Raw genomic sequence first — 21,007 nt, forward strand, 5'->3', positions numbered from 1 at the left:
ATCAGATGTTTTATTTATTTATTTTCATATACGACAAAATAGTTTACTGACCATTACTTTTACTTTTCTAAGGGACTGGTGTAATGAATGCTCCGAAAGCCAAAGGACCCATGCCTTCACCCTGCCCCTTCACATGGGTGTAAAATAAAAAATTATTTTATATATAATAGTCAAAATTATTATTTAACGATTTTGGAAACAATTTAAAAATCATTTTTAAAACAATTTCTATTAGTCAATTTTAATATTTTACAAAAAAATTCCGTTAGAAAAAATATTGTAATCCGGAAAATATTATTATAAAAAATAAAAATTGGGTAGGTAATTTATAAATTATTATTACTTAAAAGGAATAAATATGTTTATAAATAAAACAAATTTATTAAAAAAACTATGCAATAATTTGTGGGATCCACATCTCTCATCTTCAAAAAGTTGAAACCATCTCAACTCACTCCCAATCTAAACACAACATTTCAAAAACCTTCTCATATCAACAATCTCACTACTATTCACAACTCATCTCAACTCATCTTCGAATCCAAACGACTTCTAATGGTTTCTAAACTTTTATCCACACTAATTTTATAAAAAATAAAAAATAAACCTCTTTCCATTAGTCCTATAATCCATCTATCAAGTCAAGTTGCAATCATCTACCGAACAGCATTGCTTTGAAATCAAGCTGCCTTTCTCAACCTCCATGACCGAACCCCTTGCTCACTTTCACCTACACCAACCCACCTGTGATATTTGCTTCATTCTAACAATTCCAATATCCTACTTTCTTTGTTTTACTAAAATAAAAGTGTTCTCATGCCATATAACAAGTCGAAACTTCACGATTCTAGCAAAAAGTAAATAAAAATAAATAAAATTTATTTGTTCACCTCTCTCTGTCCAATACGCCTTCAACTGAAACATCTCAACTAACGGAAGGCCAATGTTCTTATATTTGTTAGATCAATGCCATCGTTCCCACCACAAAGACATACCAAGTAAAAGAAGAAATCGTCAGGCAAACACCATGATTAGGCAACCACTGCCTCCACCACATTCAGCATTTCAACCCGAATGGGCGGTGTCGGAAGATGTCCGCGTCAAATTCTTCAAATGCGTTAGATGGCAGCTTGAAGAAACCATGGATCCCATTGACTGCCCTTATCATTACTTCTGCGACAGCAATTACCCTGGCAACTATCCACCTGCTGTGGACATACTAGTATTTCTCTTCACACTAGCCTCATACTTGACAACCCTGGTCATTATGGTAATGGACATATCAAGAAGAGGGCAGCCTTCCCTTGGTCAATCAAAGAGATACCTACTACCATCTGGTCCAGTTTCCCTCCCAGTAATCCTCTTGACACTGGCGAAAGGCCACCGAATCGACGCCGTGTTTCCTCTCTCGAGCGTTGGCCCTGCAATCCTCCAATTGGTTCACATTTCTGCTCTGACCTTCGACCATGGGGCTAACAAAGACCTCAAATATGCTTTCTTTGAGGCATCAACAATTTCTGGAATTTTACATGCAAGCCTATACCTGGACTCCATTCTCCTACCTTACTATACAGGTTTTGATGCCCTAGTGACGTCAACCTTTTCAGGTGAGTGTGCATCTTGTGTGTGTAGGAATGATGTTTTGATTGTTGGAGGGTTGTTAGTGTCCTACAGAGGGTGGTCACTGACCACATTTTCAGTTGTGGGTGTTCTATGTTTAAGGATGGTCTGCAGACTTTGTGGAGAGAAAACAGCCAATATTATACTAATTAGGCCGTGGCTGGAAAGTGTAGCTTGGATCTTGATATTGATGGACAGTGTTCATCTAGTGACAAACTCCCCACCAGAAAGACCAACTTTGAGACTTGCTGCTTTTGGAGGTATATTCGTTTTGATTTGCCTTCATGTACTCAAAAGGGCATGCACCCTCATGATAGAATGGAATACCAAGTGGAAGGAGTAAAGTCTCATTTGCACCTCAAAGAGGATATACAAGGGCAATTATCAGGAGACACAAATTTCAAATGAATTAGAGATTTTAACGAGGAGACAAAACAACGAGTTCCATGTGTAAAATAAATTTTTTTAATGATTGCCAAATACACAAATGGCCAAAACTGATCATCTAAAGGTATCAATTATCATTAAATAGAAAAGCTGCGTCAGTCCGAATATTGAGAGTGACGAGTATAACTTTCAACCTCTTGTCACGTACCACCCCCTCCACCTTAAAATGCTCTTCTATTCCACTCCGAAGGAGGATGATAGACGTATTCCAAAGCAAGTCACAAGAAAAATCTCCTTCGGCTTGTGTCCATTTCCGGCTAACATTCAAATTGGGGAAGGAAACAAATAGAAGTATCAGAGGCATGAGCAATTTTCTTTTTCTTTATTTATTTTTTCCTAAGAACAAAATTAAGAGATGGCATCATATCGAAAGAGCAGCTTGATTTGGTTTGTAAGTGAAATACCTTGTGAACCCACTCATATTCCCCGCCTTTGGTATCAAACGTGCCATTCTGCAGGCTGATCAACTTCAGTGTAAAACGAGGGCCGCACTCCTGCGTGTTTATCATGTTACCATACATTTAGTAGCTGATGCAGACCTCAATTGATAAAAAAATATAGCCCCATACAATTGATTCTAAACTTAAAATGAATGCATCGGAATTGTTAATGTAGGTCCAGAGAAGTACGAGGTATGCACAGGGTGGCCATAGGAGTTCATAATTCAATTTTATTTCATAAAACTTTAGCAACTTGAAATCTGGAGGTGATTTACTGATTTCAATGCGGACTTGATATCTTCTAAGTTCTAACAGGCAACAAGTTTTTTTTTTTGAACTTATCTACTTTACAGTCCATATATTCTATCATTGATGTAAATGTAGCAAAGGAAGCATTTACATATACATTTTCCTGCTCTTGTTTGCCCTTTTTTTATGGGCAACTGAAGATTTATATCATACTAAGATTTAGGACAAAAAAAGAGAATAAACCATTTAAATCCAACTTAATATCTAATCACATTCAAACATCTACCAAAACAAGGGAAATCCCCTCTTAAACTTCAAAGCCAATCTTTGGAAAGGGAAGGGGGATCTCTTTTACAAAAAAACGATTCTTCCGTCTAGTCTCTTGCTCCTTATCTCAGACAGCACAACGCGTAAGGAAAGTGTTGTTAGGCCGGAGTTCTTTTTCTTCAGGGGTCGAGCAGCATTTGGTGATTTCATTATCTAGGCAACCTGATTAAGCTATGTATACAATCAAAACTCATTGTATCCAGTACCTAGGAAACAATACATCCCAATCCCTTCCCTGACTTCCATCTATTGTAATGATCAGACTCTAGGTATACAAGGGGCCAAGAGGGTAATATAGGCGTTTACATTGATAGAGTGGGTGGTCATGACCCAGCCCTTTAGAGGTCTAACCCAAAATTTAAAAAATAAAGCCCAAAGACCAACTCATGTAAGGCCCAAGCCTGCCCGTGTGGAAGAGACAAACCGTGCCTTTTGACCAATGCCTGAAACCCTCCTCTTATTTTCCCCATTCAACTCTTCGTCTCTCTCATCTCTGCGGTGTGCAAAATATGCCTCCCTCTCTCCCGGACACCTTCCTCTCTCCCGGACACCTTCCTCTCTCCCACATTGTTTCTCTCTCTTGCAGCAACGCCACTGCAGCCACCATGACCCAGCAACAGCATTTTTCCCTCTCCCAGTCTGTTTCCTCTCTCTATCCCATGTCCAGTTTCTATGCATCTCTGTCTCTCTCTCTCTCTATAAGAGCTCCACACCGCTGACACCACAAAGCCCTGCCACACCACCGCATACCACTCCACTTCGTTTCAGCCCTGCCACACAATGCCGCCAAAGGTGACTTGCTCCCTCCCTCCCTCTTCCTTAGTCTCTTCCCTTCTCCGTGTTCTATCTCTAAGTTTCCCTCTGTATTGTTGTTGCTCTATTTCTCTCACATGCTCATCTGCTTCCCACTGTCGTTCTGCTCCACCACCCACTAAACTCAAATTTTGTTGCCAACAAAGAATGTGTAAATCACTTAAACCATCATATTGCAGGTTTGATGATTTGATGTTAAAGTCCGGTTGGGAATTGGTAATTTGGTGGCTATGTCAATCTATATGTTAATTTCCTGAAGGTGGGTTCGGTTGTATCACAGCAAAAGGGGTGAAAATAGGTTTAATATCAGTGAAAACTGGTCAATTAGGTCTTGGGTTGATGGCTAATAGAGATGTAACGGGGTACTTTTATGCAAGTAGTTAAATTGTCTAAAACAAGAGTTTTTGGTTGAAACATATTGATGATATGTGGTTAGACTTGATTAAATGGGTCAACACGTTAGGTAGTGGGTGTTTACGAAATATTTGAATATATGTATTCATAGTTGGAGTAGTTTAGCCAGTTATAGACAAATTTTTGGAAGTTCTTTTGGGTTGGCTTGAAGTTGGGTAGTAAACGGGTTAGAAGAATTGGCATTGTGGGGTTATTGTCACGGACAGGGTTTTAATTTGTACTTAAATCTTTTAGATTATATTGTAGTCGAGTACATGGTTTAAATGGAAGTAGAGAAATTAGTATGGTCTGGTCAAAGGGAAAATTTTAGAAGCTTTGAATGCTTTATTTTTTAGAGTGAAAATGTGATAACCCCATACTAAATTATAAGGGTAGGTAGTGTATCGGATCCTACATTGCTTAGGAATTAGAAGTTTTTACTCTTTATAATGGTTCCAATGAAACTCTAATTGTATCATTGAATAGTCCTTTTGAAGTACAAGCCTAGATGTGGCTTAGGCCTCCCTTGGGGCGTTATAGAAAATGTGTTTCTATTGGATGTTTGTAGTGTGGGTTGTTGTATGGGGAAGAAATGGAATCTAATTAGTTCCGGGGAGTATAAGAATATGCTTGGGAATAGATGAAGGACGAGATTGAGATTTGGCATTGATCAGGTGTGTCTAGATTTGTTTTTTTCTATAAAAAAAATTATTAATATCAATATGCGTAGCCAAGTATACTGAATGTAAACAAGAGAAAATATCTAGATAGGGAGCAGAAATAGATACAAGGAAATCATGAACATTAAACCCATGATAGGGAAATGATCTGAACAAGGCCCAAGAGGGAGAAATTAGAAACCCATCCAATCTAGACCAAGCCCGATTGGATGACCATGGGAATGATCCTCCAGTCGCCTAGGAAAAAGACGTGCCTCCCCCGATCTCTCACTTGGGAATGTTGAAGCCACCACCAATGCACCAAGGCATGTCCCACCAATTCAAGTTTGGCCCATAAACTCCGAGAAAGGCCCACTTGAAATCAATAACCACCTTTTTTAAAAAAAGCAAGCCACTGTAAATTCCCCAACACACTCCTCAATATCAGTAAACTCTGAATGATCCTACGAGAAATATATTTAGTCCCTAGACATTCTAAGTTAAAATCTTCGGTTTCATAATACAACTGGTTCTGCCCTCCCTCTAGTCTTCCACCAATGCACCAAGGCATGTCCCACCAATCCAAGTTTGGCACATAAACTCTGACAAAGGCCCAATTGAAATCAATAACCACCTCTTTTTAAAAAAAGCAAGCCACTATAAATTCCCCAACACACTTCTCAATACCTGTAAACTCCGAATGATCCTACGAGAAATATCTTTAGTCCCTGGACATTCGAAGTTAAAATCTTGGGCTTCATAATAGAACTGGTTCTACCCACCCACTAGTCCTCTCTTAGCGTTATAGTTGATTGCCCAAGTAAAGACGCTTTAACTCCTTGTTCTTCTTAGATCTTGATTTTGTTCCAAGCAAATGACCTGCCTCAATTGCAGTGAGTAGTGTTGTGAATTGGTCCTCAAACCCTCAAATGTAATCCCCACACACTGTTGTATCTTGTTAACGTTTTGCAAACCCCAATGCGATGGTGAACTAGCTATATTGTTGATTAGTGGAAGAGATATCGAGGGGACATCTTCCGCAGACAGCTCCAAATCATACACCAGGCCCTAAATATTCCTCCTCGTAAGGCACCACCGACAACGCCATCATTTCCTCCACACTATCTCTAGCATACAAATCCCGCATCTCCTCTACAACGACATTGTTGCTGTCACTACCTTGTTCGAAGCTGTGTTGACCCACCAGGTGCCTAAAGAGGTACTAAGAAATTGGTTCTCTTTGTCACGGGTGGTGGGGCCATGATAACCATTTGAAGTTTTGGGTTGGTGGCAAACCCAGAAACTCCCCCAAGTCCCAGCAATACCTCAAGTTCCTTCACCTCCAACATGGGTGTCGTCGTTTCATCAGAGAGAACATTGACCAGAGGTGTGACACTCACTGGTGATCCTTTCTATGCCCCTCTGATAGACCCACACCTCCCCCAAGCCTCAGCGTTACACCATTTTCCTTCAACGCCAGCGTGGGTGCCGTCGTTTCGTCGAAGAACACTGACCAAGGGTGTAGCACTCATTCACAAACTTTTCTATGTCACCCATGGTGAAGGGCAGTCTGTTTCAACTAGCTCTATACCGATACCTGACTTAGAACCCACTTCGAATATAGATGATTAGATTTTTTACCCGATTCTCCTTTTGATCCACCACACTCTCCTTGATCTGGATATAAAAACTGGTCCAAACCCAACTTTCTTTTTTCCTTTATTCGATTTTATAGAATTAGGCCCATCTCTTATCACACCCAAGCCACTCCTTTGTGTAAATGACTTATGATTCAGGCCAATCACGGGCTCCCCCTTATTGGGCCTTACATCCCCATTACCACCTCCTGAAAGAAAATAAAGTTTCGCAAATAACAAGACAACTGCTGCCTTTAACTCAACAAGCTGGTTATGATCTCTTTTATGGACCGTTTGGGAAGTGAGATGATCTCATCTCATCTCAAAATTTCTTTCCCAAACATTACTCAAACACAAACACTTTTCAATTTCAAATATTTAACTTTTTCATCTAAACATTACCTAATCATTACAATTTTTTCAAACTTTCAAATAAAACTCAAAAAACAATAAAACTTTTTCAAATTATAAAACAAAAATAATATTCAAACTTTATAATATTTTTATTCAATTTTTTCTCTCATTTTCCAAAATTCAATAATACATCTTAACTCAAACTATTTCACTACTATTCACAAACAATTTCCCTACTATTCATAAAATTTTCATCTCATTTCATTACCCAAACATCCCCCCCTAATGTATTTCTTTCAGCCATATTGCCATTGGGAAGACCAAAACCATCCCTTGTTATGTAAGAAACAATTCTTAAGCTTTAAAAGGAGTCAGATCCCTTCTACCTTGGGTTATGTCCATGCGTGATCTATAGTAGGGCTGCAACCCGGCCCGTCACAACCAAGTTCACACCCGATCTGACCCGCTCTATTTATGGCACCAAACCGAATCGACCCGACCCGATTAAAATAGACTCGGGTCGAACCCGTATGACCTGACCTTTACCAAACAAAAAAACAACTAACTTTCTGCACATCGATTTATTTCAGATCTAAGCCTCAAATTACAATATCAATCTCCATCGATCTCAGATTCTTCTCAATCTCAAGAAAAAACCCCAAAAAACAAAAAATGAAAAGAGCAAATTTTGTAGAAGTCATTCGGATGCAGTCATTTGCAGAAGCGGTAGTAGCAAACAAGAATAGTAGATATTCAGTCTTCCTCCTCACCCTCATTCTCGACAATGTCTAAGTAAACATTCCTGTCCTTGTTGGAAGCAATCACCCGAAGCCAGTCCCTCACATTGTGCTTCTTCAAGTACTTGAGATACCTTTTAGAGAAGTTGTTGTCAGAGGTGATAGAGATTTTGCTCTTTTCGCGGACGATGGTGATGGATTCATAGAGAGCGCCAACCTTGCCTCCAACCTTGATCCCTGGAGGAACTTCTCAAGTGAGACAACATACATGATTTTTCCTCAACCGGCTTCGCGCAGTCAATCACGAATGTGGCTCCCTTCTTCTTCCCCTTTGGTCCCACCGCTGTTGCCCCGTGACTCATTTTCGCTGTGATTCTTCACTCCACAGACACGAGAGATAAGGGAAGGGTTTTCCACTTGGGACTTGGAGTTGGGGGTGGCTAGGGTTTGATAAGTTTGTATTTATATTTGGACGGGTTGACACTAACGTAAACAACCTGCGTAACTAGTCGGGTCAGGTCGGGTCATTTTAAATGGGTCCAACGGGTTTTCGAGTAATCTGCACAGCCCTAATCTGTAGAGACTTTAGATCACTTTCACAGTTCCCCTTCCTGCCCCTATTATCAAACTGAGTCACTGAAGCATGACTCGTAGTCAAAGCTTCCGCATATGATCGCCTTGCCACCGTGGTTGCGCTCGTTTGCTTCAGCTCCATATTGTTGTTCTCATGGCCAGATGTGTTCTTCTGGCTTTCCTCCCATGACCCATCTCCATGAATGCAAAAAAACAGAGCAGCGAATCTTCATAACTAGACAACAAATTTCTCCCAACCTAGACCTTCATACCCATCTAGAATGACTAGAACACCTCGCCGACCTCCACCATATTCGGTAAGATTTAAAAATCCATCTACGTTGGAGCATCGTTGAGCCACGAAGGCTCTATTTCCTTCGCGCATGTGTTTTATGAATTCTGATTGTCTCTCCGCCTGAAACATTGCTTCCACCATAGAGACCAGCCACCGCATACCACAAAGACTCATAGCTACGGACCTCCAAACCCTTCTGCTCTCCACAATTTTTATTAAGGACCTCCATACTTATGGTGAAAACTCGAAAACTTTTGATTCCACCCAAAAGCGCACAAACTTACCCATAATAATGTGATCTAAAGTAAGAAAAAAACGGAATGAAATAGAGAACTATTTCCGGCAATCATCACCGGAAATAGCCATCAGTGCACCCATATTACAGTCGGGTCAATATATCTAATGTATTTTGGGCCATTGGGAACTGTTATAGAATTTTCGGTATGATTTGCTTTATTCTTAAAAGCTGTGACCAGTTCTATTAACTTATAGCTTGTGTTAATTATGTTTAGGTTACAACTAATTTTTTGCTTGACATGGCTGTGAGGCAATTCAATGGTATTAACAAGTTCAGGGAAGCTGTGCTCCTATGCTAGATTTTTCTAAAATTAATTGAGGTTGATTTTTGAGAAACTTGCATGTTTTGCTATGAAACTACCCCAGTTATTTTTCTGTGCTTCTCTCTATATCTAGATATCTGAATTGAACTTGTCATGAATGGTGTAGAAATGAGTACTTTTTCCACGAAGTGTTTTCTACAGCAAATTGTGAAAATGATCTCTATATTGATGATGTAGTCACTTGGCTTCCAAGTTTAATAGAGAATTCCACCACTCTTTCTTAGCCGGCAAGATGCACAACCTTGCCACGAGGGTAAACATGACCTCTGATACTGATACTGTTACTATTACTGTTTCTGCCTTTGCTTAAAGGTTATGGTGCTTTCTGATTTTTCTGTTAAAGATTTTTATGAAATTCAGCTTTGTTGTTTTGGCAATTTTGCATTCTCTGCAAAGGTACTAGCTCCTGTCTTGACACTAGTATGCATTCACTGCTTACTAAGTCCATGGACTCACTTGTTTATTTCCTAACTTTTTTTCCGATGACATTACTGATCGTGTCGGTATCAGCAATAGATGGCATGAGGGCAGGATTAGAATAGTGGTGAGATAAGTGTCAAGTGGCACCAGAGTTTTGTCAGATTTAAGAGAATATTTATTGTTTAATTTATTCTCCTTGGATGAACTTTTGAGAAATAATGACGGTGTCATTAATAAATTTTTTATTTAAGTTCTTACTATTATTGATTTCGGTTAAAAGGACTCACCCCTGGGTAGGAAGTGTGATAGTGGAGTCTCGGGCTCAATTCCCATGTGTTTATCAAAAGGCAGGGAGGGAGAAGGCCCTTTTGGAGAAATTTGTGAAGGGCATAATGTCAACTCTAAATAAAATGTGACTAACAAATAAATTAGTTAACACAGACCTGAAGGCGGGCAAGAACTTTTTCTTGAGAGGCTTTCTCAGCCTTTGCATCCTTGGCCTTTTTACTTTCTGCATCATTCTGCTTACTTTCTTTGCTTTCAAAAATGTACCTGAACACAACAGGATGCCTGTGTCAGAAAAGCAAATCATATGAAATAAAACAGGATTTTTAATTGAGGTAGCTTACAAAAGCTACAGAAACACACCGATGATGCCGGAAGAATATAAAGTCTCGTTGATTGTGGAATGTGACAACTCGCCGACCACGAAAATTGGGATCTTGGGGGAAAAGTGTCTGTATTAATCTAAAGGTAACAAAATAATAAAGAAATCTATCAAGGACAGAGACTTGAAAAACACTAACATCTTGATTAATTGGAACACAGGTATAGGACATGAAAACAAAGATGCGCTCAACTTATTCAATTAAATTATTAGACAATATAAAATCTCGGGTTCTATGTTTAATTAGCAGCACATCTGCATAATTCTGCAAATATGACTCCAAGATGTTCATCCTATTACATAGAAAATAACAAAAAGAATGTACCTTCCAATACGATGACCCAGGCGTGTTGTGAAGTTATTCAGAACAAGCTCAGGCTTGTGACTGGTTGGATTTCCATGATTCTGAAAGCAAAATGGAAGGGGAAGGGAGAAAGAAGGGACGATGAATACAAGAGAGCAGAACTTCTTCCAAAAAATCTTTATATAATATTAGTAACATAAAAATCAGGCATTATCCTACTTATGAAAGAAAAAACTAATAATATTACTAGAGTGAGTATAAAGGTCCTTATATGCCCATAAATTCCTATTTCACTTCCTTGGTTTTTTCAAATTTCTGTTTTTGTCAAATCTTCTTTGAGTTAGCCTAATGCTAGTATCCAATAAGCACTTGCAGCGAATGTAACAAATTTTGATCGGTTGTACTCATCAACAAATACAATAGAAGGCAATATTACATGTAAGAGTCAATATCTTTTTTTGATCGATATACATATGACAGCAATATTACTCATGGTTCTGATTTTATGCAACATTCAAATTAATGTTTCAACTAATTTTCCTGAGTCAACCTATAACTAGTTAACAAATCAAATATTTAATTGAACCTGCTAGCAGCAATAGCTTCATACAAACTTCTACCCAGCATGAATACCCATCTGCCCTTTCCAGCAAGCCAATAACTCCACCACCCTTATAGCATAATCCGCTTCATCCCAATGTGAAAAATCTAAAGCCACAAAGCTCTAGCCACTTCATAGTGAAGCAGGATATGATCAATTGATTTCCCACTATTTTTCAAACATAACACCAATCAGTCAGCAAGGTGTGCTTCTTCCTTATGAAATGTCGTAAATACAAAGAATGCCACCCTACCGGGGCTCTAGTAGTGCCAATTGCCATTCAGAGGAAAACAATTATACTCTTGGGGTATAAGAACATGGCAGAATGTGGAACCACAATGTTCTCCTCCTGGATGGGATGTAATGACCCATGAAAATTGCTCACCACATTTGCGCTATAACCCCCAAAAACTAGTCCATTTGAAGATTCCATAGAATCACTAGAAAGCCTAGTTTCACCTAGGAAGTAGCCAATGTGGGACTTAGCAATAATTACTATATTTATAATCTACACACTATGTAGGTTATTCATATTACCGATGTGGGACTAGGATGTTAGATGGGAGCCCAGTTTCACCTAGAAAGTAGCCAATGTGGGACTTAGCACCAATTACTAACCCACTCTAAACACCTAAGGGTTGGCTCAAATGGTAAAGACCTTGGTCTTGGTGGTACGGTCCCTCCAAGGGCTAATGTTCGAATTCTCTTGGGTGCCATCAATCTCTAGAGGCCATCAAACTAGGGGATTTTCTCCTAAAATTACCGAATGTATACTTGCAGAAAACTCCTTGCCGAGGGTCTATGCACTCACAGGATTAGTCGTGACACTGTTCAAGGACAGCCGGTGCCAATAAAAAAAATAATAATAATCTACCACACTGTGGACTATTCATATTCCAGATTTAGGATTAGGGTGTTAGATGGGATTCACCATATCATGCTTTTTTAAATGCTTTTTTATGCGCATTTAAAAAAGCATGCTTTTTGTGGCTTTTGCGGTGGGCTCAAAGAGTAGAAGAGCACACTTCTGTAAACTTTTAACAAAAAATTATAAAATTATCGTTTCAAGACCTAGAACATTATAAAAATCAAAGTAGATGGATTAATTTGATTGCTTATGTTAGCATAGAAGTCAATACCTACAATCTTGAGCTTTCTTGGTCGTGGCCTTTTGGGTATTTTTTGATTCAACCATGTACATTAATTTGATTATGGCTATCAATATTATTTTTTATGAGTGGCTATCAAGTATTGTATATGTGCATATTACGTAAAGATCAATAGATTTATATTATGTTTAAGTAAAGCTCAGCCACCATGTGGGTGGCCTAGTTTTGGCCACTACATGATGGCCGTTCCATTTTCTTTTCAAAGTTGGATACTGTAAAACAAAAAAATACTTCTATTTTTTATTTTTTTATTATTACTTTCTTAAAAATATGCGCTTTACTTCATTCAGGCATGCACTTGTGCTTTGCACCTAGGCTTTAGAAATTGTTTGTGCTTAAGTGCGCCTAACACTTTCACAAAGACTGAATTGAGTACGGGAGCTAAAAATTGTGAATAATAAATGCACTTTCCAATCATGTGTCAAAGGACCAGAAATTGATTCAATTGTTTATGTACATTGGAAGATTGTAGATGGTCGATCACCAAAAGATATCTAGCAATTTTTTTTTTTATAGGTAAGAAAAGATTTTATTAATCCACGTAATTAGGCAAGGCCCGAGTACACAGGGAGTATACAAAAAGCATAATTACAAGCTAAGTGCTGCGAAAAGCAGCATAAAAGTCATTAAAAGATGTTCCATTCAATACAATAGATGAAGCCCAAAGTAACAAAGTATGATAAAAAAAAGTCCCTAATCCCTTCCAGTATACACTCCTTGCCCTCGAAACGACGACTATTCCTCTCATTCCATGTGCACCACATTAGGCATAGAGGCACCATCTTCCAAATAGCCGTGATCTGCCTATTGCCCCGGAATCCTCTCCAGCATGCCAATAACTCTATGACCCTACTTTGCAATGAAGAAGAAGGTGATCTGCTGATTCACTGTCATGTTTGCACATGAAGTACCAATCTGTTAAGTAGAGGCCACACCTTCTCATCTTGTCAATAGTCAATATTTTCCCGTGAGATGCTAGCCAACCAAAGAAAGCCACTTTGAGGGGAGCACTACTCCTCCATATGAACTTCCAAGGGAATGCAATGGGGCAGTAGGTCGATAATACCTTATAGTAGGATCGAACTGAGAAGTTCTTGTTCCCTATAGATGTCCAAAGCAATCAATCCTCTCCATCTGCATGGAAGTTCAGTGCGTAGAACGCGCTGTAAAAATCAGCAATATCTCCCATTTCCCAGTCCTGTGCCGCTCTAATAAATATCACTAACCATTGGGTGGAGTAGAGGAGATGGCCATATTATCAGCAACTGAGGCATCCTTATCGAGCACGGTCCTAAAAAGGGAGGGAAAAGCAGTCTTCAATGCAACATCACCACACCAAGTGTCGTGCCAAAATCTGACTTGTGTGCCCCTACCCACCGCAAGCCTACAATTAGCAAGTCTTCCCGACCATTACGAATAAATTTCCACACACCCACGCCGTAAGGCCCTCTTACTTCATTAGGGCACCAACCTCCCCAAATGCTCCCATATTTAACGTCGATAATTTCCCTCCAAAGGGCATCTCTTTCCCTATGATACCACTATAACCATTTTCCTAGGAGAGCCTTATTGAAAGTTCTCAAATTACGAACCCCCAATCTGCCATTGGACAAAGGTGTGCATACCCTATCCCACTTGATCAAATGGAATTTTTTCACGTCCTCAAAACTGCCCCATAGGAAATCATGAAAAATCTTCTCCAGTCTATACACCACACCTGCAAGCAAAGGAAATAAAGATTAGAAGTATGTGGGGAGGTTGGATAGTGTGCTCTTAATTAATGTGGTTCTGCCGCCTTTGGACAAGTAACGTCTCTTCCATCCCGCTAGTTTACGCTCGATCTTCTCAACAATCCCATCCCACATTGACTTGAATTTATGAGGGGGCCCCAAAGGGAGTCCAAGATACTTCATTGGCAAGGATGACACCTTGCAGCCCAAAATGGCAGCCAAGTCGCTTAAGTTATTAACCAAGCCAAATAGAACTATTTCATATTTTGATAGATTCACCTTGAGACCGGAGACTGCTTCAAAGTAAAGCAAGAGGGCTCTCAGGGAGCAAATCTGATCAGGATCCGGCTCACAAAAAATCAACGTGGTGTCAGCAAAAAGTAGATGAGAGAGTGATAGACTACCATTTGAGGAGCCACCTACAAAGAACCCAGAGACGAAACCCCCTATCCGCCATCCCTTTCAACATTCTACTCAAAACATCCATTACTAAAATGAATAGGAGAGGGGATAAAAGGTCCCCTTGCCTCAAGTCCCGAGAGCTATTGGGGGTGCCATTAACCAGAATAGAGAATCTGACCGTTGTGATACAATGCTTCATCCACTGGCACAACCTTTCCCCAAAGTCGTACCTGCCAAGTATATACACCAAGAAATCCCAATTTACATGATAAAAAACTTTCTCCATATCCAATTTGCATAAGATACCTGGAATACCGGCTCTGACTCTACTCTCCAAGCATTCATTCGCAATAAGGACCAAGTCTAGTATTTGCCTTCCTTTTACAAAGGCGTTTTGGGACGTCGAGATGATCTTCCCCATAACTATGCTCAACCACTAGGCTAGCACTTTGGAGATGATTTTGTAAACCCCACTCACCAAACTTATGGGACGAAAATCTTACACCTCCACTGACCTTGCCCTTTTTGAAAAATGGATGATAAATGAAGCATTGAGACTTTTCTCAAATTTCATTAATGAGTGAAATTCGAGAAAGACCTTCAAGATGTCCTCCTTGAAAATGTCCCAACTAGCCTGGAAGAAAGCCACTGTGAAACCATCTAGACCTGAGGCCTTGTCTTTTTCCATCCCCTTTAAAACTTTAAGCACCTCCTCTTCAAATGCTCTCTCCAACCAAGTTGCACTTTTTTTTTTCTATATAAGGGAACCTCTCCAAGGCAAGGCCCTTAGGACCCACCCCTGCAGAGTAAACCCCGGTCCGGTACACTGCACCCTCTGAAGTTTCTCTATACGGAATTAATTAAATCACTGGCTTTTCACCAGGTGGTTTGGCCCCAAATGATTGTTTGCACCCATGAGGTGTTGAATATTGGACCTTGAAGGAAGTGATACCCCAAGACCAAGGCCTTCACCACTTGGGCCAACCCCTTGGGATTTCCAACCAAGCTACACTTGGTGGATCAATAGAATCGAAAATCAGCCCGTCGACCTTGGGCCTCCAATGATGTTTGCTCCTTTAGGAGAAGGTCATAATAGTGGACAATGTGATCCTTTATAGCTACTTTGTCTGAAAGAACCCTCCCTTCCGAATGAAGAACCTCGATGGCATTGGTTCTTCGATGGGAATTAGCTACTCGATGAAAAAACTTTGTGCTCTTATCAACTTCCTTCAACCGAAGGACTCGAGATTTTTGCCTCCAAGATATCTCCTCCATGAGTGTATTTTTTCCAGCTCAGCTACTACAACAATTTTCCCTGCCTTCTCATCATCCGAGAGGGCCCCAATCACCTCTTATACTTTGAAACGCTGCAGTTCTTGAAATGGAGTATTCCTTTGGTCATTTATGTTTCCAAAAACTTTCGTATTCCATTTTCTTAGGTCATTTTCAAGGGTTTTAAATTTCCGCGCTACAACAAAACTGGGAGTACCCGAGATATGATATGAGGACCACCACGATCTAATCTTATCTGTAAACCCATCTACCTTCAACTACATATTCTCGAATTTAAAGTATCTCCGCCCCTCATGGAGACCCATGCAATCCAATAAGAGGGGGAAGTGATCCAAGCAGAGCTTGGAGAGGCTTTTTTGGCATAGGTTGAGGAAGTGTGCCTCCCAGGAGGGAGAGACAATGAATTTGTCCAATCTAGACCATGCCCTCCCATTAGACCGTGTAGTTGTAATGTCCCAATGGAAGACCCAAATCACATAGCCTATACTCCAAAAGAACTAGTCAATGATACAATTTGAGCTCCATTGAAACCTTATAAAGAGAAAAAACTTCTCCTTCCCAAACAATGTGGGATCTCATACACGACACTCTTATTTATATCATATGGGGTATCACAATCTACCCCTCTTAAATCCTCGACATCCTCGTCGAGCCTGTCCATTGTAGGTGGCACGACTCAAGTCCCACATTTTTTGTTAGGATAGTCTCTGATACCATTTGTAACAACTCAATGGAAGACACAAACCACATGGCCTATACTCCAAAAGGACTAGTCAATGATACAATTAGAGTCTCATGAAACCTTATAAAGAGCAAGAACTTCTCATTCCCAAGCAATGCGGGATCCCATACACCACCTACCCTTATTCATATCATATGGGGTATCACAATAGTCAACCCTAGATAGAGATAGGTCAATCAAATCTAGCTTGAAAATTATAGTTGAAAAGATGGCCATAGCAGACCCCGAGCTAGAAACCCCTGACCTTTCACTCGAAAATCAAGTGATGTTGAAATCACCTCCAATGCACCACGGGTCATACCACCAGCTACACAAACCAGCGACCTCATTCCAAAGAAGCTTTCGATTGTGGTCATCGTTAGGCCCGTAAACTCCTACAAATCCCCACCCAAAACCATCATACAGACTTGTCAAAGAACAAACTACCGCAAACTCTCCAATGAACTCCACCAAATCAACCACTTATTACCTTCCTGTCAACATACTTTAGCTTAGTCTCCTACAAACAAATAATATATACATTCTAATCCTGTATTAAGTTTTTCACTCTAAGGCGTTTGTTTTGAGTTATTCAAGCCCCGAACATTCCATGAAAGGATCTTGGGCTTCATGGGACACCTAGGTTCTCCCTATCATTATGCCTCCCCCTACTAGCACTTCCTTCCCTTGCGTCATAATTTATGGAACAAGATAGCCTCTTAAACTCCCTTTCTTTTTTAGAGGCGGATCTAGCTATGAGGGGTTGTCATGCTTCAATGGCCGTAAGTAGTGCTTTAAATTGATCCTTGAATCCTACGCAGGAGATCCCTCTGCAATGCCAGATTTCATCAACCTTCTTCAAGACTCAATCTAACAGTGGATTAGTCCACAGAAGCGCTAGAGGCAAAGAACAAATAGGACTGGGGTCGTCCCCGTGGTCCCCCAGATCGAAAAGGGAACAATATCTCCAGACACTTTGCAAGCCAAGTATAAATCTGACCCAATTGATGCCTTGTCATCCGAGAGTGCCTCATCTTCGGAAATAGTCTCCTCTTCTTCTTCCACCGTGCATAGAACCCTGGAAGGGGTCTCGGTTGCTGCCATCATGAGTGGCCCCTTGGATGAATAGAATCTTGGGCCCTCTATCTAGCAATTTTAGGAGGCCACCTTCAATAGTTACTCATCCCTCCCTCAACCACTACCTAACCCCTCCCTCTTCAAAGTACCAGATTTTCTGAGTTGGTGATGATGCCAATAGAGCCAAACTGTGACTTGGCAACTATCGCAGTTGTCAAAATTGTAGGGGCCTAGGAGTGAGGGCATCTCTACACCTACCATCACATCCTTGATTGAGCCTTCCCCTAACCTTCTTGAATTGGGTCACATCCCTAATAGAACCACTTTTAGAATCTTGGCCGCTAGTTCTTTTTAGTGTATTAGACCTTAGTTGGCTTTGTTAAATCCAATGTAAAGTTGGGCTAACTTTTGTGGCACCAATATAATGACTTTCAAGCATGGGGGTGGTTTGTCTTGATAAAGTGGCCTTAGTTCGATTTAACGTGGCTGATGTAGACCTATCCTAATCTTAAGGAGCGGACTAATCTTACCCCTGCCTATCCTAATCATATGGTGCTTGGTTTGACAAGGAACCACCCAAAGTCTTTCTTTTGTGGTAGTCTAATCTTATGTTGACTGCCAAATGGCTTATAAAAGTGAGTGCCACCTTCAAGGGCTCATTGGCAAAGTATTCCTAGCCCCCTGATTTTCTTCCTTTAGTATGGCGATGAATCATTTAGGACCTTTGCTCTTGTACATCCCCATAGCTAAAAACCTTCCATTGTTATTGGAGCATTTTTGAGCTATGCAAGCTTGGTTGTCAAAAAAAAAAAAGATATCACAACGCCTTGTGTTTCCCTAACCTTCCAAATGGCCTCTATCTTTTTCATAAATCATAACACATTGACCTTTCCTAAAAACACAGAATGAAGAAGACTTCTGCTCTTATGAATGATTTTGAGAACACATAGCAATTCCTTAGTTGAACACTCAGAAGCCTCTCCTTCAATGGAAAACCGACTCCACATGTTTTGCAAATGGGATGCAACACAAAAAGGATAATGCATGGAAAGAATGGAAAACCACTACCAGCGCGATCATGCTTTGATAAGGGATAGAGAAGAAATAATTTTGGCCAAAAATATCTAAGAACTTAGTTAAGAATGATAACGAGCGTAATGAAACAAATGCAAGAATGAGAGACGCCACTGGCTGATTAAAGGCAACTCTCTGCCTGCTTTACCTTATAATGCACTTTTAATGTTTTTAAACACAATGGATCACAGACTGCATCAGTCAAAGAGATTTTACAGACATTATTAAGTCATGAGCAAACAGACCTTAATATCCTTGCGTAAAAGAAGCTTTGAAAGCTTGAAATGAGCAGTTGGTCCATCAGGCAAGCCAATTATGAGGAGAGCATCTACAAGACAGCCAAAATAGCTGACAGTAAGAATCATTATACTTACAGCAGCAAATGGGAATGAAAACAAACTAAATTATCCTGAAAAAAAAAAAAAACTAAATTATCCTGAAAAAAACAAACTAAATTATCCAGAAAGTTCACTTATAAAAAATTGATATTCTAAAATTCCAAGGAATGGTAAATAAAGCCTAAGATAAACATTCACATTACAGATCCCCTATGATCATGGCAAGAAGCTTCACTAACCTGGTTCCCGGCGATTGGTGTGGACAACTATAATAGAAGTGAAGTCCTTCTTGTTTGCGTATTCTACAATCTGAAAAACGAAACAAGGAAGATAAGTCAAAAGGATAGTTACAAATGGATGAACCTCATGCTCTTGTCCTCGTCAAGGGGGAAAATCCAACGCACCTTTTTCAGGTCATACGTTCCTCTCTTGTAGTAATGTGCATTTGGGATCACAGAAAGAAGCTCTGATATGAAAGCAGGTCCCCTCTACAAACCAAACACATAAACCAAAGATACACCAAATGTATAAGCCGGCATCTTGCAAATATAATAGACATCTAGACTGACATAATATTAGAGATGTTCAGTCATGATATGCCTCTTAGGTGGATCAAGACAATTACAAATGGCAAAAAGGAGGACCTACAGTAGAATTGAAACGGCAAGTGGTGATTAAAACTTTTGGAATATGCTCACGCTTTAAGATTCCACTGAATTCATCGGCATCATTTCCAGCAAATAGCTGCGAATGAAAACAATCAACGTGTCCACTATAACAGTTATTCATCCAAGATATTTTGGCACTCAATCAGATTTAGATAAATTTAAATGCCTCAAAATCAATAGTTGTCCAACTGTAGTAAAATTGTGATAAGGGTCTCCACTATAAACTTTCTTACATGTAAAAAAAAATTGAAAAAATGTGTCCACTATAAATTTTGAAACATTAGCCTCCATAGTACATAAAAAATTACAATAAGGTAGACATTCAGGATGAACCATAAATTATATCAAGGTCCTTAAGATTGATTACAGTTTGCAACATGGGCAGCTCAACTTAGTTCCATGAACTCTCGATGCAAAAATCACTTCTAGATATAACACACTTAGGGGCCCTATCTTCTAGTTCCTAAAATATATAGCTTGCCATTCCACAAAATCCACATAGAAAATTAAGAACTCAAAAGAAATAATAAATAAACCCAGGAAGATAGGGGGAAAAAACACCTCTTCATCGTCAGGCTTGCACACGGTCTCATCAAATTCCCGGGTGTTTTCAATCGTACGGGGAACGCTCTTTGGCGGAGGCTGCATGATTACAAAACGACCTTCTCATTAGTCAATCTCAAACTTGAAAGGAAAGAGAAAAAAAAAAAAAAAACGAGCGACCGACCTCCTCCCCGAGCTCGAGAGCACGCTTCTCGGCGGCGTCGCGAGCCTTGATTTTCTTGCGCTTATCGAGCTTCTTCTGATGCTTGAGCTTGGCGTGCACCTCCGACCTCTTCTCCTTGTTCTTTATCATCGAGGGCAGTATCTCCCCCTTATTCTCAATCTGCTTCTTTTGCTTCTTCCTCTGCTCATTCTCGTATTCCCCATTCTCATTTTCTCTCTCGAACCTGTCTGCTGCTTCGCCTCTGTTCTTCTTTCTCTTTTCCCCCATCGTTGATCTTTCTGCCTACCTTTCTATACTCTGCACACGGCTGGAGGAGGAAGAATAGAGCGGAGGGGTTTGACTGTGCCTGTTAGGGTTTCTGTAAGGGGAACGAGCGGAAATTTATTTTGGTATAATTACTCTTTTCCCCATACTATATCTCACATTTTAGGAAGCGACCCCTCCAAACTATTAAAATTACTGGCCGAGACCATTTTTGAGCATGCACATTTCTCCTGAGATCTCACAGGTAAAATTAGTAAATTACACAATAAATTCATAATCTCTTTTTTACTTGCATGGAAGGATGTAACTGGAGTTGAGACTGGACCATCTTTTGGGTTGTGAAAGTCGAGTTTCATGGAAAAATTACTTAGTAATTGATTGGAAATAA

The 21,007-nt window shown here is 39.9% G+C and overlaps 2 protein-coding genes and 1 pseudogene across 3 annotated transcripts; 1 reads left to right on the top strand and 2 right to left on the bottom strand.

The window, feature by feature from the left end:
* The first annotated feature begins 813 nt into the window (after positions 1-813).
* Positions 814-2,049, top strand: LOC109001329. The gene has a single exon (XM_018978576.2). It carries the CDS (start codon positions 944-946, stop codon positions 1,961-1,963), a length of 1,020 nt encoding a protein of 339 aa, XP_018834121.2. The 5' UTR covers positions 814-943; the 3' UTR covers positions 1,964-2,049.
* On the bottom strand, positions 2,017-20,719 carry LOC109001457 (ribosome production factor 1). Of its 2 annotated transcripts, XM_018978744.2 has the most exons (11): positions 20,356-20,719; positions 20,190-20,270; positions 19,609-19,704; positions 19,365-19,448; positions 19,200-19,269; positions 18,868-18,950; positions 10,577-10,656; positions 10,233-10,331; positions 10,028-10,136; positions 2,472-2,561; positions 2,017-2,324 (listed from the first exon to the last, which is right to left on the bottom strand). In XM_018978744.2, exons 1-11 carry the CDS (start codon positions 20,620-20,622, stop codon positions 2,286-2,288), a joined length of 1,098 nt encoding a protein of 365 aa, XP_018834289.1. In that variant the 5' UTR covers positions 20,623-20,719; the 3' UTR covers positions 2,017-2,285. The 2 variants fall into 2 exon arrangements, with proteins under 2 accessions (XP_018834289.1, XP_035539518.1); XM_035683625.1 differs by lacking the exon at positions 19,609-19,704.
* Positions 7,426-8,038, bottom strand: LOC109001465 (annotated as a pseudogene).
* Positions 20,720-21,007: the final 288 nt, after the last annotated feature.

This window comes from Juglans regia, chromosome 12 (assembly GCF_001411555.2).
Source record: "Juglans regia cultivar Chandler chromosome 12, Walnut 2.0, whole genome shotgun sequence".
Lineage (NCBI taxonomy): Eukaryota > Viridiplantae > Streptophyta > Magnoliopsida > Fagales > Juglandaceae > Juglans > Juglans regia.